The 27,998-nt window shown below is 33.3% G+C and overlaps 1 protein-coding gene across 2 annotated transcripts; it reads left to right on the plus strand.

Annotated features, from left to right (window-relative positions):
• Window positions 1–45: 45 nt before the first annotated feature.
• LOC117326183 (general vesicular transport factor p115-like) lies at window positions 46–27,998 on the plus strand. 2 transcript variants are annotated; one of them, XM_033882829.1, is made up of 24 exons: window positions 46–169; window positions 5,939–6,025; window positions 6,705–6,769; window positions 7,344–7,417; window positions 11,839–11,945; window positions 12,401–12,559; window positions 13,046–13,166; window positions 13,460–13,650; window positions 15,281–15,356; window positions 15,710–15,774; window positions 16,191–16,279; window positions 16,925–17,079; window positions 17,305–17,510; window positions 18,253–18,273; window positions 19,687–19,797; window positions 20,136–20,257; window positions 20,503–20,684; window positions 21,177–21,295; window positions 21,611–21,749; window positions 22,302–22,417; window positions 22,676–22,897; window positions 23,279–23,437; window positions 23,782–23,943; window positions 24,927–27,998. In XM_033882829.1, the coding sequence occupies exons 1-24, from the start codon at window positions 68–70 to the stop codon at window positions 24,987–24,989; spliced, it is 2,913 nt and encodes a 970-aa protein (XP_033738720.1). In that variant the 5' UTR covers window positions 46–67; the 3' UTR covers window positions 24,990–27,998. The 2 variants fall into 2 exon arrangements, with proteins under 2 accessions (XP_033738720.1, XP_033738729.1); XM_033882838.1 differs by lacking the exon at window positions 18,253–18,273 and having other exon boundaries at window positions 47–169.

Consider the following 27,998-nt stretch of genomic DNA (forward strand, 5'->3'; position numbering starts at 1 on the left):
CGGACATTAGAAAATTGGGAAAGAAAATTAGTATTGGCCCGGAAATGCCACGTCTGTAAGTTTGCGCATGCGTACGAGCCGGAAGACACGACAGACGTCTGCGATGGAGTACTTCCGAAAATATCTAGGGGCACCACAAGAAGGTGGTCAACCCACTGGAGCTGAAACGGTTGGTATTATTGCCACACATACTTAACACCAAATTAGAACATGTAGTATTCATTTAGTCGGTACAATGCGTTATGACTGCGGAAACGCATCTTAAGACCGGCCGGTAAGCCCCCCCTCTCCAGACATCAGAATATGTATACATATTTAGCCCGAGTTTCCTCCGGCCCTGACACCATGTCTGGTGTAGGGTCAGAGCGCACTACTATATGATAACGTGGAAATCTCTGACAACGTTTGCTGTCGCTAAGAAGTTGGTGCAAATACATTAAAATCGAGTGTGACACAACACCTACAAATATACCTTATTAGCTGCGATAACGTAGCTCTGGACGACGGACGGACAATTTGACAGATGGTCGTCGTCAGAGCTACGATTCCTTTCCATTGACGATAGTGTTGCAAATGCAAAACAATGAACCTCGAAAATGCTATAAATAGCGGATGCTGTGTAACTTTGGAAGTAATATTAACTTCTTAAGTAAAAATATAAGTAAAAGAGTGATATAAGTACATGTATAAGTAAACATTGTGCAACTTGTCTCCGTAATGCGCCATGCTACTTCTCGGAGAACTCACGCGCGGATGCTAATCTGAATATGGTATGCATGACCAAATATGGATGAAGCTACTACGATTTAAAAAAATAATTATCAGAGATATTTAACGATTTTTTTTGTAAGGGTTGTAAAGAAAGTGCATCTTACTTTGTAATTATTCAATTTCAGAATGTTTGACCTAGCTCACCGAGGTATATAACTCCGAATCTGTTTATCTGTTGAAATCTCACAGAAAAATCTCATTAGCATCAATTATTTTTATTTCCTTATAATGAAATTAACCTTTACACTTGAATCAAAGATGGCGGTATGTTTGAACTGATATCTCTGTGTCTTGCTCATTTTGGATTTTACCATTTATTGTCAAGGAAATGAAATAATGTGCAGGTTTGTGGATTAAATACTATTAATAGATACCAGAATCATGAATTTACATGTGTTTTTTATCTGAGAAAATTATAATAATAGCTAATTACTGCCCGATGTGAATCACATCAGGACTTGCTACACTATCACCAATGGGAGGGACTTCATACCCTGCCGGAGAGCAGAGTAGGCAGGGTATGAATATTCATTCTACTACTTATATATATGGATAAATTAGATATTTATTTATCCCAGAACACCCATCTAGGTGCATTGTATTCATATAGTAATACAGAACCTGTTTTTAGTCATGGAAGACACTTCATTCAAAAAGTAAAAGAGTAATATATAGTACATGTATATAGATTCATCATTATCTAAGATAGACTAAATCCCTCCCTGTATGAAAACCAGTGTTGGAACCCACAACATACTTCTACAGATACAGACTGTTTACAGACAATGAAATGCTTGAGAAAGATATACATTTGTATATGAACATTGTCAGTGAAATTATGTAAAAGTACTCTGCAACAATTATATTGATAGTTTACATACCAGTAAATATTCCAATGAGATGTTTATGAATCAAGATGTCTTAACACGATACAGTGCACTAAAATACCGTTGATAGTAAACTAAAAAATCAAATGGTTGAAGTGTCCTATAACACATGAGCTCTCTTTAGACAGTATCCAGGAAGCACATACTTACATTTAATTGAATATAACTGTGTCTGTTTAAAATTCACACTGTGAAAATTGTTACATGTATTACATTTATAATTTCATCACCCATATGGAATAGTTCACCACAATCTGTTGTAGAGGCAGACAGCACACTTTATGAAGAGGTATAAAAGGAACTCGTGTGTATTTGTATATATATTGTAGCCATAGTCCACCTGCCATTGTCAATAAAATGCATTAATATTTTTAAATGTTTAATTCATGAATATATCATAGGTAATTATTAAAACCATAATTTTAGCTCCATTTTTTGATAGAGAATAAAAAAAAAGGCAGACAGTTTAGTCCATCATGACCGGTCTCACTAGTTACCGACAAGAGCCGACAAGAGCCGACAAGAAACTAGATTTACCGACAAGAGCCGACAAGAAGTTAGAATTACCGACAAGAAGCCGACAAGAAAGAAAATGAGAGATAAAATAGTTTTTATTTATTAAAACAATCTATGATTTGTTGATTTTTTTATTTAGGAATATTTTGTGGTCTGAAATAATGGTTGTGACAGGTAATATTGAGCCGACAAGAAGAATAGATCTACCGACAAGAGGCTTGAATTAACGACAAGAAAGAAAATAAAAGATAAAACACATTTTATTTATCAAAACTAAGGTTATTTCTTCGTACATACTAATTTAATTATATGTACTGGAATATATTGAACAATTAACAATTTAATAATATGTATATATTTAAAAGAAAATTTATTAAATGATATGATAATGGAATAACTTCAATGTTAATTTTGTATTGATTAGAAAACTACCCATGATATATTCCAAATTTCGTACTAATTTTAAAAAGGTAAATCACAATTTATTTTTATTTTATATAAGTTCGTGTAGATTGATTATTAGAAATTGTTGCAATGAATTAATTCTGACACCAACTACCAGATAATGAAAAATAGTAATTGGCGATGTGGGCGGGCCCATATTTAGAAATTATACTATCATACCTTCACCTATGAGCCACGTGCCGATTGACCTTAGGGGACACACGCGTCCACGGGTAACTTGTATACACAAATTTCTGCCAAGAGTAATAATGACCAGCGAAATCTTACACAATGACAACATACACTTAACTGGCTGGCTTCCTATGCAGTGAAAACACATAATACCAGCACCCGAACTGAATATCTTTGAAGAACCGCGACAAAATATTAGACATGACAAAATGTTTATATACATGTTTTTCGTCTGTATGTACAAGAAAGTTTAATACATGGTGCATTATACGGCCATGGGGACTTCGAGTTAAGTCCACCAGTAAGCAGCCTCCAATGTTCTAAATCACCCTGCAAAGATTCCTAAGTCAACGGATGCTAGTCTCACAATCCCACAAACTCAATCTTTGGCACGTAAACCTGGGCAAAGAAAACGCACAATAAATGCAAAAACTCTATCGCTTAAAAAAATAAAACTTCAGTGAGTCTGGTGGGACCGTCAGTGGTGGAATATTTAACTGTTGAGACCAAAAACATTCACCAACAGAATATGTTTAACTTCGAATGCAAAACAAATACATGAAAACAAAAACAACTAAGAAATAAAGAATAATATATACATACTTTGTCTCTTATCGTCATCTTGTCGGTAATTCCAGCCTCTTGTCGGTAGATCTATTTTTCTTGTTGGCTCAATATTACCTGTTGCCAACATTGCATTAGACAACAAAACAATCCAAAATAAAAATATAAACAAATAAAACATTGTGATAATAAATAAATTAAAAAGCAACTATTTTGTATTTCATTTTCTTTCCTATCGGCTTCTTGTCGGTAATTCCAACCTCTTGTCGGTAAATCAGTTTTTCTTTTCGGCTCAATTACCTGTCGCCAACATTAGATTACATTAGACCACAAAACAATCCAAATAGATAATAAATAACTAATAAATAACCAAATCAAACATAGAATTGGTAAATAAAATGCGTTTTATATCTTTTATTTTCTTTCTTGTCGGTAATTCCATCCTCTTGTCGGTAGATCTATTTTTCTTGTCGGCTCAATTTTCCCTGTCACCACCATTGTATCAGACACCACAAAACAATCAAAAATAGAAAAGAAAGAGAGAGAAAAAAAAAAAAAGCATATCAAACATTGTATTAATAAATAAATTAAAAAAGCAACTATTTTGTATTTCATTTTCTATCTTATCGGCTTCTTATCGTTAATTCAAGCCTCTTGTCGGTAGATCTATTCTTCTTGTCGGCTCAATATTACCTGTCACAACCATTATTTCAGACCACAAAATATTCCTAAATAAAAAAATCAACAAATCTTACATTGTATTAGTAAATAAAAACTATTTTATCTCTCATTTTCTTTCTTGTCGGCTTCTTGTCGGTAATTCTAACTTCTTGTCGGCTCTTGTCGGTAAATCTAGTTTCTTGTCGGCTCTTGTCGGCTCTTGTCGGTAACTAGTGAGACCCATCATGACTAATTATAATTACCGGTAATATTAAAAACTTATTTAACTTGCAATGATTAAAGTGTATGTGTTTTTTTGATAAATTTTCGTGAAATGATCGAGATCCCTGTGATTTTACTTTCCAGTCGTGTGTCACAAGTCATGTCTTTTCTCTTCAAACATCACTTTAAAAAAATATAACTGTTTGGTCAATTACCATATTTGACCTAATAATTTTTTTATTTTTTTTTAAATTTACCTTTTTTCAAGGAAATAAATCTTTGACTGAGTGTCAAAATGGTGTTCAAGAGTAATAATTCATGTGGAAAGTTTTGCTACTTTGTGTTCAATTTTCTTCAGCAAATCAAGTAACTGGAACACAAGTTTTCACCACATTTTGTCTATTCCTACAGATGACATGTCAGTGCAAAGAGCACCCAAAACTAAACACACATACAAATAATAACTTACCATCTTTATTTGAAGATAAAGTAAAAGACTTCATTCTTGTTGATAAATAACTTTTGTTCAGAACAGAAAGCTAGTAAAAGACATTGTAAATTAATTATAAGGTCAAAGAAAACGATGTCTAATATGATCTGGGAAATCACCTGTGTCTATAAATAGAACACAAAAGAGTTCCATTTGAACATAAATGGTGGAATACAGGTTCTCTGGTCTAAAGATCAGCTGGCATGGTTTAACAAGTTTACAGGAATATTCAAGTGATGTTTAAGCTTAATATATGATAATGAATAGATATCTTGATCTGCAATATTTTTATGAATGAATATTTTACCGTTTCACAGCCTTGGGTATTCTGCTATAAGGTATAGTCTGTTTCATAAAACTTCAGAATAACTAATCTTAATAAGGGCGCCCCCACTGTCAATTACCCACGCCCTGCGTCCTTATTAGGTGGAATATGGTATATTTACTCAACTTTGAGTAGGTTAGTATATCGTTAAACAATTACCTGGTGTGAAACTACAGTCCACACACTCGGGCGTTCTTATCAGCACGTGCCAATAATTGCTTGTGAGTTGATGTGTTTGGTTTTCATGCACATCAGAAATATTCCAAGATATGCTTTTAGAGGTTGTTGGTAAATTTAGCTTGAGTTTTATTAATTGTGTTTATGCTATAGGAAATTCATATTTTGTTGAAATCAAACACATTATTTACATTTGAATTCAGTGAGTTTTGTTTTCCCAACAAGCAATAAAAAATTGTATCGCAAAAGTTTGCCTTTAAAATAATTAACCTAAGTTAACTCATTCATGTACCCACAATGTTGAAAATTTACTCTATGAACCTTTTCTGGGAGTAACTAACATTTCATGGATTTCAAGTTTTATCAATTTTGGACAATTTTCCAAAAAATCACAAATAGCGGTATCTTCAACTAAACCTAATCACACCCAAAAATTGTTATTAGATTATTCTATTGTATTTACTTCATTGGTATCTATGTCTGAATAACTTGCACATTTGTTGTTGACATTTTACAGGAAGGGCTGGTAATTGAAATTGTCAGCATGATAAGGATTGGAAATAAATAACCGTGGAATATCTGAAGATGTTTTAACTAACATTTATAATAGATATGTTAGTTATACACTTTCTTCCATGTAATTATATGGTACAGTATATAATAAATATGCTACACTTCTATAACTTTCAGGTTGAGAGACTTGTAGACAGAGTTCAGTCTTCCACATTACTAGATGACCGCAGGGATGCTGTTCGAGCACTCAAAGCCATGTCTAAGGTAAAAATCATGGATATATGATTAGTTTTTTAGGTCACCTGAGACGAAGTCTCAGTTGACCTATTGCGATTGCCTTTTGTCCGGCGGTGTCCGTCGTGCGTCGTAAACAATTTATATTTTCAACTTCTTCTCAATTACCAAGAGGCCCAGAGACCTGATATTGGGTGTGTAGCATGCTGGGATGAAGGGCTACCAAGTTTGTTCAAATGGATGACCTTGACCTTCATTCAAGGTCACAGGGGTCAAATATGCTTAAAACTTTAAACAACTTCTTCTTGTTAACCAAAAGGCCCAGAGACCCAGTATTAGGTCTGTAGCATGCAGGGATGAAGGGCTACCAAGTTTGTTCAAATTGATGACCTTGACCTTTATTCAAGGTCACATGAGTCAAATGTGCTTAAATCTTAAAATAAACAACTTCTTCTCAATTACCAAGAGGCCCAGATACCTGATATTGGGTGTGTAGCATGCTGGGATGGTGGGATACCATTTTGTTCAAATGGATGACCTTGACCTTCACTCAAGGTCACAGGGCCCAACTATGCTAAAATATATATCAAAACTCAGGTGACTGTTAAGGCCCATGGGCCTCTTGTATATTAAATTGAATCAATCTTTTAGAATTAACTTATCATTTATCACTGATTACACTTAAATTACCTGGGTTTTTTTCTCTCAGAAATTCAGACTGGAGGTTGGTACACAAGGAATGGATATCCTGACAAAGACTTTAGAAACAGACAGGTACAATTTATATCATGTATATATATATGTGTAAAACAAAAACTGTTCTTTTTTTTATTATTTTTTTTTTTTTTTCATTTTAATTTCCTTGCTGTAAATGTCAGGTTATGGTTTCTATGAGGTTACAATTAAAAATATGTTTTTAATAAATTACAGGTGTGTACAATTTGTACGCATATATATATATATGTATACTATACAGAAGAGTTTTATGGAGATATCATTTTCAGGATTAAGGTTCATTCACATTGTAAAATAATGCAAAATGCATTTTCAATTAGATGGCCCCACTGCTTACCTGTTCATATGGCATTAATGATTTCATTTAGCACTTTTACTGTATTACCTGAATTCAAAGTCATTAAGAAATCATACACCAGCATTTATCAATATGGTGAGATTGTGGTCACTTACCTATACATGTGTATGTAACTGAATTTGTAGAATGTAGTACTATTCATATTGAAAAGTTCTTTTTTTAAAGTGGTTAAGATTTCCACAATTTTAGGAAAAGTTTTAAAGCAAAAATGTTATTTTAACTTCAAATTACTTATGTTGATGTGTTGTATTCCAGAGGTGATGCTGAAATCACAGGCTATGCACTTGATGCCCTTTGCAATATTTTGTCGAATGAACCACTGGATGATGGTAAGTGATAATTAGATAAAAAGACCAGGAAAAAGATATGAGTCCAATTTTGTGTCATGTAGAATATTTAAAAAAAAAATATGGATCTTTAAATCTTGGTGTGCTGAAATGTTTAACTCCCCAGTCTTGATGCCTGAGGCCATTGCGTCGGACTAGGCCTTTTTCTGACCATTTTTGGAAAAAACAAAGTCAAGAAATAGGGAACAAATAATGCAACAAAACACATTTTGGAAAAATCATTCCAATTACAGGTTTACTTCAATTTGGGACGGAAATATTCCGATATAGCTATACTATACCTAGCAATATTTTAGTAATAATGAACCTCATTTTTTTCGAAAAGATTTAAGATATAATTCCAAGGTAAGCGATATGATAAAGTATGCAAAGTAGTTGAAAGTTCTTCTCAAAAATAAAAAGCTTATAGATATGTATACAGACAATTCATATTTTATTTTGCATCCTTTATGGTATTTTTTTATTTTGATTGCGAACAATTCTCAAAAATATGATATATATTCTTAAAATACAACATTTTCTTGATCTCATTTAAAACATAAAGAAAGTATAGATTGAGATATTTCAACATGGCTATATATTTACATTTTGGTGGCAAAGCCACGATATAAACTAAGTGAAAAGATTTGCAGTCTATGTGAGCATAATTGACACCCAAAACGTGACATCAATCCATGCCACGCGATTCACCCACCGGAACTACTTGTAACTAATGCAATCATATGGCTCTATGAGAAAAAAGCCTAGGACTACGTCGTTATTTATGTTAATTAAAAAGTATCAAAAAGAAATTCTATACAATATTGATACACAAATAATATATAGAATTGAACAGACTGTTTTTATTTTGTATTATTTCACTGCACTGTTTGCCAATCTGCACTGACAAATAAACTTTGAAAAAATAGGCTGTTCCATTTGTCAAACCCCATCGACGAAGTCGCTGAATATTGGCATTTTTTATGCTAACTCAATTTTAATTTTCAAAAATAGCAAAAATATGTCGAGAATGTAAATATAAGCATTAAACAGTCTTTTTTGGTGTCTATGGTCGATATAGATGCCAGAGCTTTGCAAACAAACGTCATATTGTGCACTATATGGTTGATATAGATGCCAGAGCTTTACAAACAAACGTGTCATATTGTGCTATTTGTTTGCAAAGCTCTGGCATCTATATCAACTATAGACACCAAAAAAAGACAGTTTAATCCTTAAATATGTTACAATAATAATAATAATAATGTGCATTTGTCTTTTATGTAGTCTTGTACAGTGGAACTTCGTTAACTCGAAGTCGACGGGACCACGAAAAAACTTCGAGTTATCCGAGTGTTCGAATTAAGCGAGTTATCGTTTTTGGTGAAAAGTTTGGTCAATATTTGTCAACATTATATAATCATTATAACTTCGCTCTGTCGCTCATCAGTTTAGTGTGAAGACTGGTCAATACATGTAAATATATATGTAATGTTTCGTTATGTCACTTGTAATTTGGTGTAGTTTTGCCGATATACAGTCACGATAAAGTTTCTTTCACTTAGTCACTTCAATAAAGTCATGTTTGCAAAAGGTAAACGATAAAACGGAATTCGACAAAATAACAAGTTATTAATGTCAAAACAAATAACCGTTTAAGTTTAACACAGATTGCATACAAAATGTAACAGAACCATTACCTTTTATTGGACATATATAAAATACTGTTTGATCGGCCTACTTGCTTTTTATTGATAACCACGCCATTTCCATGTGTATCAGCACCGGAAGTTGGGCTGCGCATGTGCGTATAAAATGTTACTGCAACTGAGTTGGCGTTTTATCCGATTTAATAGACAGCACTGACCGTTACAGTTGTACTCTGAACACCTCGGCAGTAATTACGCTATTGTTTCAGCAGTTTAAAGATTTAATAGGCGCCGGTGACTGTGTCATTTCTACACCTGTAAAAACATCAGCCGGGTAGATCTAGATCTACCGGTGAGTCAGAGATTAGTTCCGCTTGAGCGAACGGGTAGATGAGTTGTTGACTATCGTGTGTACTGATATCGGCGACCGCCTTGGGAAATTACCTGATGTAAGTAAAGCAGTACTTTTTATCACCAAGACTTGTTGCTATAAGATTCAACCGACAATTTCTTTTATGAATTTATGAAACACTTATAATAGCATGTAGGTTAGTAGTGCCGATATGTTCAGTATTACAAACGGAATTTAGCTCTTAAAAAATGTCGGCGTTTGCCACCGATCGACGAAAATTATACTTCGAGTTATTCGAACATTTCAAGTAGGATTTTTATTGTTGGGACCAAATTTTTACTTCGTATTATCCGAGTTTTTCGAGTTATCCGAATTCGAATTTTCCGAGTTTTTTTTACTAAGATAAAGAGAGAATTCGGCCGAGACCGGCGAGGTACTTAGAGTTAAGCGGGGTATTCGAGTTATCCGAGTTCGAGTTAACGAAGTTCCACTGTATGTCAACTGGTAGATTGCACTGAATATTGGACCTACATTTAAAGTTGACAAGTAACAGAAGCATTCAAATTTTATGGAAGCCAAGTAAAAAAGACTACTATTTTGAACTCTTTTTTGAAAACTATCTATTTGCTGTACTGTTATTGAACGTCACTGCAGCATTCTCATAATATCTTGACTGTACAGATTGCATTGTTGTAGTAGTAATACTGTAGTGGTGTGAAACTGTCACTATATCCCATCTCAGTTCTGGCTGGCTGAAGTAGTGTTGTATATAATTGTATTTCCTTGTTGTGAGTGATATTTCTGATATCATTCATGAGTCCATGGTCCATCATCACCCATCCGTCCATCTGCAAACAATCATTCTTATTGCTATATTTTGAAAAGTACTGGAAGAATATTCCTCTAAACTTAATTTGTACGTCCCCATTGGTCCCTAGTTGTGCCAATGTAATTTAGGTTTTTGATCAGAAAAAGAAAATGGTCTACAGACGGCTATCTTAAATTTTGAGAATCAAAGTTTGTCATAGCTATTTCTTGAAAAGTGCTGGAGGGATATTTCTCAAACGTGACGAGTAAGTTCCCCTTGTGCTAATTCAATTTAGAATTTTCATGTGGAAAAGAAAATAGTCAACCGTTGGCCGTTGTTGATTTTGAGAATTGATGTTTTGTTATCTGTATTTCTTGAATAGTACCAGAGGGACATTTCTCAAACTTCATGTGTAGATACCCCTTGGTCACTAGTTGTGCCAGTTTAATTTAGATTTTTGATCTGCAAAACAAAATGGTAGACAGGTTGAATTTTGAGTTGAAATTTGTTATTGCTATTTCTTGAAAAAAACAAACTGGAGGGACATTTCTCAAACATGATGAGTAGATTCTATTTGGTCTGTAGTTTTGTCAATTCAATTTAGGTTTTTAATCAGAAAAAATAAATATCTGACAAGCGGCCAACTTGCATTTTGAGAATTGAAGTTTGTTATCACTTTATTCTTGAAAAGAACTGAATGGATTTTTCTCAAACTTCACATGTAGGTTCCACTTGTTATTGTTATCAGATTATTAAGAGGAAAAAAAGAAAGAAGGGAAAATTAGAGAGATGATCAGTCTGACATAGAACCAACAAAGATCATTCAATAGTGGGCGCCAAGATCCCCCTTGGATCTTTTGTTATGTTTGAAATCTTTCAAGGTTATTCAATTTTTACCAATACTTTCCCCTAATCAAATCATCTTGATGTAGGCCTAATGCTTTCTTTTAGACTGCTTCTATGTTGGTGTGTAAACACCTCAAATAAAGTCAGCTAAGTGTGTGAAAATGGGAACATAAACACTAAAACATCAGAAAGATTCCGACAACGCCAAAATATGAATTTAATAATCAAGTGAAAAATCAAAAATATTGAAATGTCAGCAAGTAATTTGGAGTGTTTTGTGTTAGAGTTGGGGAAAAAAATAAGGCAATTGGGACCAAATATGCTCGTTGGACCTATAGAAAAAGCCTGCAGACCCAAAGCTGTTAGCATTTTCAGCTGGCTTATGGCATGTTGCAACATTGCAAAATGCCTTTACTCATGATAATAGGCTATTAGCATGTTTGGATGAAGGACTATTAAGTCTGTTAGAATGAATGGCCATGACCTACTTCCAGCATTAATTTAATGTAACATAAATCTATCAAACAACTTCATTTGAGTAATCATTGAAGAGGCTTAAGGCAAAATATTAATTTGGTAAGCAGTATCCCACTTGTTGACATTATTACCTCTCCTTTATGGCATTTATAAACTTTCAGTTAAAATAAAAGGTAATACTTTTGTGTGTAAGTGTCATTACAAAAATAGGATTGTAACTTCGTGTAATTTATTTTGTGACATATTTTCGAGAAATGATTCCTTTGCTATATATCAAGTATTTCTCTTTCAGATGAAGAAGAGATGCAGGAAAATGTTCCGGATGACTTAGGAAACCAATTTACAGAAATATTTATTAAGAAAACAGACAATGTGCCTGCACTATTGTCACTATTGGAGGTACATTAATCTGTGAACAATTTATGTCACTGCCAATTTAGAATGAAGATTTTTCTTTTTTTCTTTTTTGACCTTAATGAGATATACAACACAGAAGGGCCTTAGGCCATCATTAGCCATGAAATGAATAAATGGATTTTCTTAAACTTAAGGCACATATTCAGTAAGCATCCTAGTTGTACATGGCCTTTCAATTTTCATTGGATCAAGATTTCTGCCAATCTCAGGTATGCTCAGTCAAACTCTGATTTATGTAACAAAATTACATTGTAAATCTAAAGAGTATAGATCAACATTCACTTTAGAATAGATTAAGTCATGTTGTAATAAATATGTACATATTTCTCATCCCCTTCTCAATTATAGTTAATAATGACTGTAATATCAACATGAATGATAGATTTTTGTGCCCCTGTTATTATGAAGTTTCAATACATTGTTGTTTTTTTTCAAAGGAGTATGATTTCCACATCCGTTGGCCAACTGTGCGACTACTCACAATTCTATTAACGAATAAAGGCAAAGACTTGCAGGAAATTATCCTAGTCAGTCCCATGGGCGTGTCCAAACTTATGGACCTGTTGTCCGACAGCAGAGAAATCATCCGCAATGATGTAAGTTTGGTGTTTGTATGAAGTGATTGAATGTTCATGCATCCCTTGTCGCTGTTGTCACATAATTTGTGTTGTTGTTAACTAGTAAACAAAGGTATGGTGTGGAATCACTTCAGTTTTAATTGAAGGGAAAGAAGATGTAGGTCCTCATGTGTAGGATCATCTTCCTGTTTTCTTCCATATCAAAACTCTCTGATTTGATGAAACTTTAGGAAATATGTAAAATGTTCAAAGAGTAAGATTAAGATTGAATTTTAGCAATATTCATGCATGATTAATAAATATACTATACTCTTGATTGCTCGATGGCTTGCATACTCTGTTAAATGAAAAAAGATATGACTATATTGTATTGAAAATAGAATGTCCTAATTTAATATATAAACCAATACACAAAGACAAAAAATTTGAATGTTTACAATTTAACATGACTTTGAATACAAAGTAATCAAACTGTTTAAAAAGAAATGTATTGGTTACTTTTAGGCACTTCTACTACTAATTCAGCTGACCAAGAACAATGCTAACTTGCAGAAGATTGTTGCTTTTGAAAATGCATTTGAGAGACTGTTTGATGTGATTGCTGAAGAAGGTGACAGTGATGGAGGTAGGCTCACAGTTAGACAGCTAAAATTGATTTCAATCCCTACAACATATTTTGCAGAGTATACAATATGTATTGCACTGCCATGCATGTGTGCATGCTTATAACTTTTTTGCCTCAGGACCAGTGTATGGAAACCTTTCTAGGCTTATTACGAACACCTCTTCATGATAAGGTGCTGGTGGGGTAGCTTGCTACGTCGCATGCAAAAATGTGAATATTGTGACCTCTGTTTGAACTTTGACCTTGACATTGACAACAAGGCTACATATTCCAGGTTATCTGTTTCGTTACAGGTATCGTAGTAGAGGACTGTCTTATTTTGCTGTTGAATCTACTGAAGAATAATGCATCAAACCAGAATTTCTTCCGTGAGAGCAGCTTCATACAGAGATTATCACCTTTCTTCAATCTGAAATCTGACCAACAAGCATCACAGCCTGGTTGGTCAGCACAAAAAGTCACCAACATACACAAAATGTTACAGGTCAGTACCAATGTCACCAACATACACAAAATGTTACAGGTCAGTGCTCACAAAATGTTACAGGTCAGTACTCACAAAATGTTACAGGTCAGTACTCACAAAATGTTACAGGTCAGTACCAATGTCACCAACATACACAAAATGTTACAGTCCAGTACTCACAAAATGTTACAGGTCAGTACTCACAAAATGTTTCAGGTCAGTATTCACAAAATGTTACAGGTCAGTACTCACAAAATGTAACAGGTCAGTACTCACAAAATGTTACAGGTCAGTACTCACAAAATGTTACAGGTCAGTACTCACAAAATGTTACAGGTCAGTACTCACAAAATGTTACAGGTCAGTACACACAAAATGTTACAGGTCAGTACTCACAAAATGTTACAGGTCAGTACCAATGTCACCAACATACACAAAATGCTACAGGTCAGTACTCACAAAATGTTACAGGTCAGTACTCACAAAATGTTACAGGTCAGTACCAATGTCACCAACATACACAAAATGTTACAGTCCAGTACTCACAAAATGTTACAGGTCAGTACTCACAAAATGTTACAGGTCAGTACTCACAAAATGTTACAGGTCACTACTCACAAAATGTTACAGGTCAGTACTCACAAAATGTTACAGGTCAGTACTCACAAAATGTTACAGGTCAGTACACACAAAATGTTACAGGTCAGTACCAATGTCACCAACATACAAAATGCTACAGGTCAGTACTCACAAAATGTTACAGGTCAGTACCCACAAAATGTTACAGGTCAGTACTCACAAAATGTTACAGGTCAGTACCCACAAAATGTTACAGGTCAGTACCAATGTCACCAACATAAGCAAAATGTTAAATGTCTGGACAAGTATAGTTGTTAACTTACATAGGTGTTTAACTCAAGACCACACATTGTTTCTAACATGTACACAAGGTTACCACAGGTTTGGACAAAATGTAGTTGTTTACAAGATATACATGGCATTATATAATTAAAGGCTGTGCAGACCACTATGAACTGGCTATACAAATGTACATGTAATTTGTCTGGACTTTGGACATTAATATTGACATCCACATCTACATAATATAGACCCCTGAAGGCTGAAAGTAGAGGGAATTGATGTAATATCTGGTGGTAGGGAGCTCCAGTTTATGGTCATTCTTGGAAAGAAGGAAAAGCTACATGCCTGAGTTCTACATGACAGAGTTTGATATGTATTGTGGTGTGCTTGTTTTGTGAGGTGGGTTGGAGGGACTAGGTCTTTTCTAATATTGCAGCATGTCACCAACACTGGAGATGTCTCTGTGCTTGTTAGTGACAAATCTGGCTGCCCTTCTTTGAATCATTTCTATCTTGTGTCTGAGAAGACTTATCTTATGTCTGACTTTGTATAAGGGTCCCAGGCAGAACAGACATACTCTAGAGATGGTCTTGCTAGGGTTTTTCAGGCCCACTCATTAACTGAAGTAGAACTGATCTGAAGGTTTTTATGAAAAATGCCCAGGGTGGAATTTGCTATTCCAAAAATGTTCAGTCTATATCTAACATGAACACATATATCTTTTTACTGTTAAAGTTGGAGTATTTTTATAAGGGAAACATTTAAACAAGTTTAATTTACATTGTAGTTGGTCCGTACACTGGTGTCTCCTAACAGTCCACAACAGCAGATGTCAGCATGCCAAAGATCAATGTTTCAATGTGGTAAGGATTTTTATGCTCAAGTGACAATAGGACTTTTAGATATCAATCTATTTAAATGGAGATTGAAAAAGTTTAGCAATAAGTAACATTTCTGTCATTGAAACTCTTTTACATCAAAATTAAAAGAAATGGTTTGTAAATGTTTCATTAAATCACTGATTGATTTTTTGTTGATGATGTAGTTTAGTTAAAATATACTTAATAAAAAGAGTATAAATGAAAAAACTAGGTTTGTCCAATATACATAGAAGAGTATTTCCAAAAGTATGATCTTGACCTAAACAAGTCAATTAACACAAGCAGAAATATTACTGAATAAAAGTCACTACATTAAACATGTATTATTATTACAGGTTTAGTACAGCAGCTGTGTACCATACTGATGGCTAGTGGAGTGCCTGCTGATGTCCTAACTGAGGTACGTACACCAGTTTTATACATCTCCTATATAAACAGGAATAATGCAAGTCTGAGTAAACTTCAACTCTAAATTTTATATCAAATTCTACATTGATATCTACAAAATTGTTGTATTGTTGTTAATGTTTTTATTATTAAAGTGATTTTTATGACTCTTGAGATCAGATTCCTGGACTCGTGCTTTTCCTTTGGGACTCACTCAAATTTTGGGTTCCCACTATGTTTCTAATTGGTAGAACTCAAATTAGTGTTCTAAACTTGTCTGAAAACCCCCACAAAAATTACTGTTTTATCTTACTTATTAACAGAATTTCAAATGAAAATTAAGATCAAGATTTTTTTTATATTTTGAGAATATATGATTTTATTATTATGTGTCATAAAATATGTAATTATACATTTGTTTTACCAAAGACGATTAACACTGTAGCAGAGGTGATCAGAGGCAATCCTCAAAATCAAGAGTACTTTGCCTCGGTGATGGCTCCATCAAATCCTCCCAGGTTAGTATATAAGTACAGTATATGTAGATATATGCTTAGTTTTATGATGTTTTGACAGTATGATCTTGATTGTTTTGATATGTACATATATATACATGTATAAATATATTTCCACACAATTCTCTATGGAAATTTGGATAAGATTTTACAGATAGAAACATATGAGAATGGTGACTTTCTTTTTATACTCTGCGTAATTTTTGTAGCAATATTGTACTACAGAAATATTGCTTAAAAATCTAATTGCAACTATAGGGTAACAATACAATATTAGATAACAATACAATGTCTTTCATTCTGCTTAAGGTTCTGAGATGAGAATCACATTTAGGCAGTAAACTAACTTGCCATTGGAATTGTGATAAAACTTCTGCCTGTAAATTTCAGGTGATTTGTAACAAAAAGAGTGTATGGATTTAATGTTACCAATGTGGACAGCTTTCAATTTGGTCAAATGAAAAGAAATGGAAATGCTAGAAAGCTACTGGATATTTGATCTCCATCATTCATGTTAATATAATTAAATTGATTTGATATGTTGTTTACACAATATTCGGTATTATTTAATTCCCAAAGGAGGATTATAAATGTCCATACTGAACAGTAATCATGTAGTTATTGATATCTAATGCATGTATATTACAGACCTGCTATTGTGGTTCTGTTGATGTCTATGGTGAATGAGAAGCAACCTTTTACACTGAGGTGTGCTGTGCTCTACTGTTTCCAGTCCTTCCTATACAGGAATGAGATCGGCCAATCACAGATAGTCCAGACACTCCTACCTACATCCTCTGATGGTAAAATCTCTCTATTTTGAAATCATTCATTTTACCTTTCTCATATTGTTTCAATTTTTTTTTATTGAAATTTTTCTTTAATTCTTTTGCCATTCACAAATAAAGGAATTGAACTTAAATGAAGAAGATAAAACTGTACAGTAAATTTTGATAATGAGTAGATAATGCTTTGTATAACCTAATCTGTTTGCTGTTTATCCAGAATCTTATCTATTTCTGTTACAGCCAACACGATATCTGCAGGTCAGCTACTCTGTGGGGGGCTGTTTAGTGCTGATTGTCTGTCTAACTGGTTCGCTGCAGTAGCCCTGTTACATGCAATCATGGAAAACCCCACTCAGAAGGAACAACTTCTGAGGGTTCAGCTGGCTACCAGTCTGGGGAGTCCGCCTGTGTCCCTGCTACAGCAGTGCTGCAACATACTGTCTCAGGTATTAAATAAAACATACACATCACAATTATGTATTCTTAACATTAGTATTTTTGTCTGTCTTACTTTCTACCTTTCCTAACCAAAGGTTTTCTGTTTTGATTCTCTTTGAGTAGTTATTTGGAGTAAATCAATACATAGAACCTTACACAAGGGATCATAGTTCATTTTTTATTTAATTCATAGTTGATTTATCAATGAAAAGAAGAAAATGATATTCATGAACAAAATTTATTTAAAATGGATAATTCCTGTCTTATTACTGAAGTGAAATTGTTTTTCTTTATTTTTTTTTTTTTAGTCTTAAATGTAGAAAATTAAAACATTGTGTGAGGATAATTTCCTCCTGATGATATTGCAGATGTCAATAAGGACAAAGTAAATTGAGACAATGAGAAAATAGGGATTAAAAAGAAAGCTTTCTGCATATGGGAGGAAATTAAATCAGACAAAAATAGCTTTGAATTGAGTGTTTTTTGTTCCAATCTCACTAACATGGATCCTTATTAACTTGTTTAGTTTACCACAGAACATTTTAATACACTTTTATGACTACCCCCTTTTGTTATTTTCTGTTTTATCCTATATCTGAATCAAGTAAATGTTCTTTCCTTGGAATGTTCTGTTTTGTTTTGTTTGGCTTGGCATCATTTCAAAAAAGATTCTATTTTTGTTCCATAATAAAATGTATGTTAGCTAGCTAGTGTTGATAGCTTGTGACCTTGTCTGTGTAATTAACACAGGAAGATGCTATGTATGCTGATGTAAGTATCCTACTATTGTATCCCCATCTCCCATGGCTTTGGACACAATGGCATCGTGCACTAACAATTGCTTGTTGTGTTGTTTGAATTGCGTCACATTAACATTAATTGCCAACAGTCATTCTTGTTCTTTCTCAAATTTTCTAAATTAACAATGTAAATGTAGCAAATGTATGGAAAATCTAAAATCTTATAAAGATGTGAAAAAAAATACTACAGGGAAAAATAGTTATTACAGTCATCAACACATCATTTAATGTCCCCCAATATTTTGTAGTTTCTGGTCATCCCAATTGAGACAAATCCGGTCTTACCTCTTTTATGAAAGCACAGGTCAGAGTAAACCAGTGTTTTCCTGACTTATAAAAAAGGAAGAGATAATTTATTCTTTTTGAAGCTCATGAATTACCCTTTGTTTATATTAAGAAGAACAAACACTTTTCTGCATCATGTCACAATTCTACACTTCCCTTGCATTTTACTCGGTGTTTCCTCTATTTCTGACTTGATTCACTGTCTTCCTTTCCTATGGTACCTAAGCATCTTTTTACCTCTGTATGTAATTTGTGAATGTTTTGTTATTTTATTTTCAAAACAGAAATACTGCATCAGAGAATATGATAAATACAGCAGATAAAATTGTATTGATGTTGTGAATTAGTGATATTCCGTGGTGTACAAAATATGGAACAGTAAAAAGTTGAAAGATAGATGTCCCCAGGGTGGATCCTGTAATCCCTGATTAAAGGCTAGGCCTGAAAGATGGGAACGGTGTAACAGTTAGTATTAATTGAAAGAGAAACAGTGTCAACAAATATTTGATTATTTTAGTTACGGTTTCTATTTGTTTTTGAATGTCTTCAAATTTGGTATCATTATACAGGATCATATTGTGTACTGTTATATGCTTAAAAATCTAGTTTCCAAATGTAAAACTTATATCTGTGGGTTTTATTTCTTGCATGATTAAAAACTTGATAAAGATAGTGTAAGTTTTGGTTATAGATTATTGGGTATTTGTGCCTGTATTTTGTGGATGATGACTGCATAATTTAGATTATTGATTAGCTTTGTTAGTAGTTTGTTGGTAGATATTATTGGTTATTTTTGCCTGTGGTTTATTGGCAGATGATGATTACGGTCAACCTGTTTACATTATTGGTTATTTTTGCTAGTAATTTGTTGGCAGATATTATTGGTTATTTTTGCCTTTGGTCTTACTGGCAGATGATGATTATAGCCAACCTGTATACATTATTGGTTATTTTTGCTAGTAATTTGTTGGCAGATATTATTGGTTATTTTTGCCTTTAGTTTTACTAGCAGATGATGATTATAGTCAACCTGTATACATTATTGACTATTTTTGCCTGTAGTTTGTTGGCAGATGCTGAACTTTTTGCATATTTGCAGGGTGGTAAGATCCAGACTCGGGTTGGACTGCTGATGCTGATGTGTGGATGGATGTCTAGCTGTCCAATTGTTGTGGCCCATTTCCTCACGAACACAGCAAACATACCATTTGTATCCTTAGATGTCACATGCTCTGGTTCCTGTATAGGTTGCTTGGAAAAACTGAAACACAAAATTGTTGCTTTAATTTTTTTGCCATCTGAATGAGAGTGCAACACTGAGGCAAAATTGACTATTATTTTTATATTTATGTACTCTACTGATTGATTACCATTGTATTACTGTATAATTCAACTATCAGAGATTAATGTTAAATGACGTAGTTATTGGTTGATACATGTGTAATCAGAACCAGTTTATGCATATTTATATTCTATAAAAAGATACCAAAATAACACCATTTACTTCTAAAGAAACAATATTTTATGTTTTCTTAACACTATGTACAGCTGATAACCCAGGTGTCTGCCTCAGAGAGTGACGAGAATGAGACGCTTGTCCAGGGGCTGTGCTCATTTTTACTTGGAATATGTGTCCTTGATAATGATGATCAAAATGAAACATTCAACAGGTTTGATTTCTCTATTATCAGATACATGTATTAAGATATTATTGATTTTGAATGTGCTGTAATAATGGCTTAAACAAATGATTTATGTATTTGAATTATAGAAAGACCTTTGCCTTCTAGATTCTCTTACAACATGTATCATAGCAGAATAAATTGTATAAGAATATTGATCCTCTAAAGAAAATGTCACTGTAGATTACTATAAACTACATTATTGGTAAAATAATTTATTTTTTGATCTTCAGGGCATCTTTAAGACAGATAATAGAGAAGAGAATTGGTTTAGAATCCTTTTCTGACAAGTTAACACAGATACCAAAGAATGAGAGTTACACTAAGGCAGCTAAAAAACCAAATTTCACTTACAAACATCCAAGTGAGGTGGTATTTGATTTTGAATTCACAAGAATATTTAAAAGTCTAGAAGGTAAGTTTGTTTATATTTCAACAAATTGCATTGACAAACTGTTTTTAAAAAACTGCTTATATTGGGAACATTCAATTTGGTAACTTTTGATAAGGATGGCAAGTGTTTAGCTTTATATGGATCATTTGAAAACAGACTTCATGGGATGATTTTCATTATACATCGACCTATAGATAGTACCTAAATACATTTCCTGTAGTATTTATATCTCCAGTATCGCATACCCAACAATTGACAGGATTAATAAGATACAGAGATGTTGATATACCGGTAAAAGAAGTATAAAAGATGGGTATGGAATGAACCCGATGACCTGATAATGTGATGTCACTATAAGCATTCATATAACTATTTGGCCCTGGTGCTCAGTAACATTTCAAATGACAAGGTTAAAGATCAGTATAGAAATGCTGTATATTATTCTTGGTTTTGAAACTGAAGACATTTTTTTACATTGTATAAATTCAACTCAATTCAATATTTTATTTACAGTTGATATTTTAAATACGGTCTCGCCTAATGCTAATGCTGCAGAACAAAAACAGAAAATTGCCAATTTACAGGAGCATGAAAAAGTTGTTAATCAATACAAGGAACTCATACAGGAGCAGGTAAACATGTCTTATATTTATTCAGAATTGATTTCATTGAAGTCCTGATATAATCACAATTAGAAACGAAAATGTTTTTTCATGGACAATGTATATACGTAACTATATATATCAATTATGTAAACACACCTCATTTGACAGCTGTTCATTTTAGTTTGTTTGAGGATATTCCTACTCTGACATTTGAATATATGCAAATATTTTAAATGCAACAAGTTCCTTTCTTTTATGAAAAAACAAAATCGTGAAATATAAAAGTGTTTCTTAAGTATAAATCCATCTTATATTCAAAACCTTCCTGATTTCCTGCTGCAGGACACCCAATTAAAAAGTGTAACTCTGGAGTTGGAACAGATGCGTTATCAAAATACCACATCCACGGGGCAGTTGAGCGAAATACGGGAACAGGTTCAGCAACTCAAGGATCAAAATGCACTTCTTAAGGCTCAGAAAGGTACCTAACATGATCAAACTTAATGTACTTGAAATATCAATACATTATTAATCATATTTAATGGTCAACCATAGATTTAATGGTCAACCATAGTGCTGTAACGGTAAATGGCACAGTTCGGTTCACAGTATTTATTTCTTGCATTACGGTTCACCCACGGTTTATTAATCAGGCTGTTTCCGGTTTTCTGCACGATCATTAGTATCACCGAAAACCAGCATGGCACCTGCTTCATTTAAATAAAATATTTGGAAACATTTTGGGTTCAGTGTAACAAAAACAGATGGTGTTTAATATATTTCATTGATTATTTGAGAAATAAATGTACGGTGATAGGTACCGTATCGTGAGACAAGTATTGCGGTAGGTATCGTATCGTGAGGGATGCGTATGACTGCAGCACTAGTCAACCAATACAAAAATATACATTTCAAGACTAGTTTGTGTTTCTAGTTAACACAAGAAATATATAAAAAAAACATTTTTTGTATGCTTGTGTTCTGTTGTTATCAGTTATGTTTATTAATTGTAAACCTATTTGTTTTTTCAAAGGTTCTCAAGGGGCAATGTTAGATACAAAGAAAGACGATGACCTCAAAAATCTTCAGGAAGAATTAGAAAGGCTAAAGTTAAATGTAACTGAGAAAGAAACAGCAATAGAAAAATTGGTAAGGAAAGGGATTAACTTAATCATCAACACACCCCACATCAACACCACCCATATCTCCTTTTACTTGATATTGATAAAGTCAAGTTTCACTTGCTTATTTGATAGTACAAAGAGAAATACATGTAAATGCCTGTGTACCTCTGTATATTAAAACCTGATCCGAAAATGTACACCAGTTGTTTAAATGTACGGTTATCATGACTAGTCACAAATCTTTCCAATGTATTAGTGCTGAATGATTGATGTTTGTGTGTAGAAGGGAGATCTGACAGTGTCCGATGCTAAGGTGCTGGCATATCAGACAGCCGGGGAGGAGGACAAGGAGAACAACCCAAGTGAGGTGGCTGTGTTACAGGCAACAGTTAACAGAATCAAGTGTGATCTCCAGGAGGCCCAACACATGGTGACAGAGAGAGATGCAGAAGTGTCCCGACTCACAACTCTACACAGCGAAGCACAGAAACAGATAGAATGTCTGGTAAGTACTAATGACAACATAATGTACTGGTATTTGTCATAACAACATAATGTACTGGTATTTGTCATAACAACATAATGTACTGGTATTTGTCAAATGTTTTTATTCACTTGAGAGAAAGTTCCTGAAAATTATTGTCATGAAAGGTCTATGTTAACCATGTAATTAAAATGTTGTTGATTTTGTCTAATTTTGTACAATACATTCTTCCTAATTTCCCAAGACCTGTAACTAGTATTCCTACTAGCATAGTAGTCCATAGATACTATTACATAACTTACAAAAGTTAGTGATTAGTAGCTTAAATAAGTGTGAGACATGTTATATGTTAAAGGTTCATTGTGATGAGTAAAATCATTCAAAGATTTTTTTTCATTATAGAATCAAACGAAAAATGAAACTTCAAGTCAAGTAACTGGAGGAGGAGATACAGTTTTACTGAAAGAAGAAGTTCAAAAACTTTCCAATGAAAAATCAGCATTACAGGAGAGATTAACAAAGGCCAATGAGGAAAGTCTTAATCTTATAGACAAAGCTAATGTGAGTGATAGACTTTGTTTCTTACTTACTGTTAGACCAATGTTAGAGGTAATATATATGTTTCTGGTTAATAACACATGTATGTAGAATGTTACAATTTGTGTAATGGAAGTAGAGGAAAGAATACATGCCTTTCTTGGGGATTTAACATGGACCTCAAGTATTTATATAGTCAGACTGAAGTTAAGTTAAATTTCCTGTGAGTTAAGATAGAAAAAGATAGTTTGTGCTATGTTTATCCTTTACATACATGAAGAAATGTTTGGTGATAATCAAAAAGTTATCAGACCAAAGGTCAAGACAGGTCAAAGTTGAAATTATAACAATTTTAACATTTTTTTCAGAAAGCTCATGAGGAGACCAAAAAAGTTGCAAAGGAAAAGAGTGAGGTCGAAGAAGAATTGGATAACCTTAAAAAAGAACAAGAAGATTTGTTAGTTTTATTAGCAGACCAGGACACTAAAATAGATGCATACAAGACCAGGTTAAAAGAGCTAGGAGAACAGGTGAGATCTAAAGTCACACCTACTGTGGCTGTTGGTTGTTGTAGAAATGTTTTAAGTTAAGATTTAATATCTGAAAATGATTATAGATAACAGTGTGTAGAAACGTGATTTATATGCCTTAACGATTATTGCTGCATATCAGATTCTGAACCTTGTCGATAGACATGAAATAAACCTGAGGTCTGTTTTGTCTGTCAGTTAAATAGATGTAACGGCCACAAAGATTTGAAAGGTTTTTGCCAATGCTCACCAAAATGGCAAAATAGGATCACTAGATCTGTCATTTTTTCATAAACAACTTCAGTTCAACCTGTCAGTTGTTTTGACCACTAGAAATAGCCAACCTCTTAACTCTTTCCGTAATTTGTGTTCTTTCTGGATTCCATAACGGAAGTAGTTATTAGGCTCGCCCTCAGAAATTTAAACAGGGCAGACTACTGTGCATTTTTGATGTGCTGTTTTTTTTATATAGAAACATAAAGGTTATCTAGATGTTGCATTGAACACTATGAAAGTCCTAGATACAGATATCTAAATTGAAAATGTAGCAAGCAGCCATATTGTTTACATTAACAACCCATTGAGAAAATATCAGCTATTGCTCTAGTGGAAAAAATTAACCTGAACGAAATTAACATGAATTCATCAACTAAAATGTTTGTTTCAAAAGACTTATTATAATAAGCACCTTTTATATGTCATTACATTGGATATTTGTATGTGTCAGGTGCTATTTATAAAAAATCACCATTTAAATAACATCAGCTTAGCCTGTCGACTAAATTATGTTGACAACGGTACTGAAAGAGTTAAAAGATGTTTTACATAAATCACTTCTGCCACCTTTACAATACTTATCCTTAAATAATTTGGTACTCATTTTGAAAATTTAGCTCTTCTATTCACTTTGAATATTGAGGATGTCCATTTCATCTGAGATGTTTTCATGTAATGATACAGAACTAATCTTATTTCCTTTTCAGGTGGAGGAAGATGATGATGATGATGATTTAGGAGATGAAGATTTAGATGAAGATGACGACTGAAAAAAGTACATGTATATAAAATTTGAAGTTGTATTACTCAGTGCCTTGAGTACTGCAATAAAACCTGTGATACAAATGATGGAACTCTATGGATCCCCTGACATCAGGAGTAAACCTACAAATTCCCAGACTTCAGGGATAAAACCCTGTGGTACAGTTGATTGAACTCTAGATCCCCCAACATCAGGGGTAAACCTACAAATCCCTGGACATCAGGTCTAAAACCCTGTGATACAGTTGACGGAACTCTTGGATCATCAGACATCAGAAGTAATAGCAGTTGATTGAACTCTACAGATTTCCAGACATTTGGGATAACACTCTGTGATACAGTCGACAAAACTCTGGATCCCCAGACATCAGGGGTAACACCCTGTGATACAGTTAATGGAACTTTTATGGATGACCCAGTTGGTTCAGTCCTGGAAATGGAGTCTGCTTCCTTGTGTGATTTGCTTGAATGTAGACAATTCTTAGGACATGAACAATGGAGCTGATCATTTGGCAATAATCATAAACACCAATTTGTCTATTTTTTTTAAAATATGTGTTGCAGATCATAACTTGTACATGTAAATTTGAATTGCCACATTATTCTATTATAGAGAGGAACGCTCAGTATCTGTCACACTGAATAATCATGATCTAATCATGTGGTTTGTCAAGGATCAAGTTTTGGGAATAGAAGGTATAAATATAATGAGTGATTTTTGTAACGGATATTTTGTCATTCTGTACTTGGAAAGCAATGAATTCATTTAATAGTACTAGAAAATATTTAATATTTGTGCAATCTGTTGTTTTTTGTTTGAATATTGTGAATTTCTTCTTTTTTTTCTCAATTAAATCCATGAAATTTCTGCAGAAAAAGTACTCTTTCATTTAAAAATTAGTAAGTTGTTTTTGCATCAACTGAAATTGAAGTTTTGTTTTAATAGTAATTAAAATTATACTTTATAAATCATTTTTTGGTACATTGAAAAAATAGCAATCCTTGTGAAACAGACACAACTTTCATAAGAATGTGTTTACATGTGACTTTGTTTCCCAATATATGTACACCATGTACACAATAGAAAGGAGAACCCGAGGAAAAACAGACATACTGAGATTGAGATTTCAATATTATTTTTTGACATAATGTCAACTGCCACCCGGCCATATTTTTACATTTGTATTGGACCAGTGTGACCTGTGACCTTATATACTATTGCCCTACACAACGACAGGCAGCATCTTGGAGAATTGTCTCGGAGAATCATGTTGTTTATTTATTATTTACTGTATGATATATGCAGTGTTGTTGAGTTTCCGTGAGGATTGGAATAGTGAAGCTGTTTTGATATGAAGTATACTAATTGTGTGAAGATCTAGATTGGACATAGATGAGTTGTGAAACAGAAGATTATGAATACTAGCTTCAGGTGTCTTTAAATAATGTCTACTGCGTTTCCTATTTGGCAGTTTTATCTGCAAAAGATTTCTGACAATGACATTGTATTGCAAGTAGATTGATCTATAAATCAGTCAGATTATATGGTCCTGCAGGGATGTTGGATTAGACAGCATGCCCTGTGTATATTTATTTATACAAATGAGAAATTAATTTTGCATCTAGTTCGAAACTCCTTCCAAGGAATAAATCGATACCAGTATTATGAATTAAAAGGAAAATGATTGGAAACATTAAGAAAATCAAAGAAGTCTATTTAAGATATATATCTTTTTCAGATATGGTGTCATGTTTATTTTCTCTGAAGTGTGATTTTTCTTGCTTGCCTCCGAGGCAAGATTTCCCTGTTCCAAAATATGGTTAGAAAAGAACTACAAACACTGAAGAAAAACAAGTGTCCACCCCAGATGGACGAGATGTTTGTTGTAATGGTTCAATATCTAGCTTTCCAATACAGTGCATAATTGTGAATATGAAATGTGTGATGCTTACCAGTGCTATGTTATGTGTAGTTTGTTTGGCTGTGAGTAGATTGTAGTGTGCTTTAGAATCGGGGGGAAAATTGCCCTGTTGTTCTATGTAATATGTTAAATTAAATGTAGGAAACATGTCTTATATACAAGATTTCATATTCAGGCTTTATCCTTCATTGATGTAGGTAATGAATGCTATTGCCAAGAAAAAACCAATGTGTGAGCAGTATTAAGAAGCACAATATTATTAATCTGTTGCATAAAAAAATACTGGTTATGAAAAAAGATGGACATGAGGCACTTTATTATTCTAATGTCTTTAGAAGTATACTTTTAAAAAGCTTGTGTATAGGACAGTGATGGACCTCTAAACATATCAAAAGGTAATACTTAAACTTCTTTTGAATTTTAATCAATAATTAATAAATATGTTGATTAGAAACCTTAAATCAATAACTTCCACATTAAAGTGGAATACGTAAAATTTATTTCTATTACAAGACAGATGCACCTGTATGTATTTGCATCAAAATTAAAAAATATCAGAAACCTACATGATAAATTACCAGTTCTGTTCACAGATTTAGTGATTACTAGTAAAAACAGAATAGACAAAAGCAGACATAAAAAATAATTCAAAACCACTTTGTCGTCTACATAATTGACTCGACTAATGTGTAGATTTTGGTTATACAAAATGTATACCAGAAAGTGCATGGGTGTCATGAAAGATTTTATATGCAGTAACTTGGTGTTCAACCTCTGAATAGTGAAGGCAACTAGCCAACTGGAAGTTATTTTACATTATTTTTTATCCACCATGTCACCAGTGTAATCATTATAGGCATAATTGTGGGAAGATATATACATGGGAGATAATTCTAATTATGGGTATGAATGGTTGAGAGTTGTATGTGTAAGTCAGTTTGAATAGTGGTGAATTTGAGGGTTTCTTGTAAAGTTTTAATGCACAGATCATGTTGATTTTAAAATAATGCCTTGTATATATCATTAACCTATACAATGGTTGTTTAAAACTTGATATAGATAATAAAATTTATTACCTAAGGTATGTTAAACATA

This window comes from Pecten maximus, chromosome 1, assembly GCF_902652985.1.
Source record: "Pecten maximus chromosome 1, xPecMax1.1, whole genome shotgun sequence".
NCBI lineage: Eukaryota > Metazoa > Mollusca > Bivalvia > Pectinida > Pectinidae > Pecten > Pecten maximus.

What these genes read in the sequence shown, in the direction of transcription:
- LOC117326183 (XM_033882829.1), top strand. Translation starts at nt 68, where the DNA reads ATGCGTACGAGCCGGAAGACACGACAGACGTCTGCGATGGAGTACTTC. An exon ending in GCTGCAACATACTGTCTCAG is followed by an intron (nt 17,511 to 18,252) that starts GTATTAAATAAA and finishes TAATTAACACAG; the next exon opens with GAAGATGCTATGTATGCTGA. An exon ending in CAAAATGAAACATTCAACAG is followed by an intron (nt 20,258 to 20,502) that starts GTTTGATTTCTC and finishes TTTGATCTTCAG; the next exon opens with GGCATCTTTAAGACAGATAA.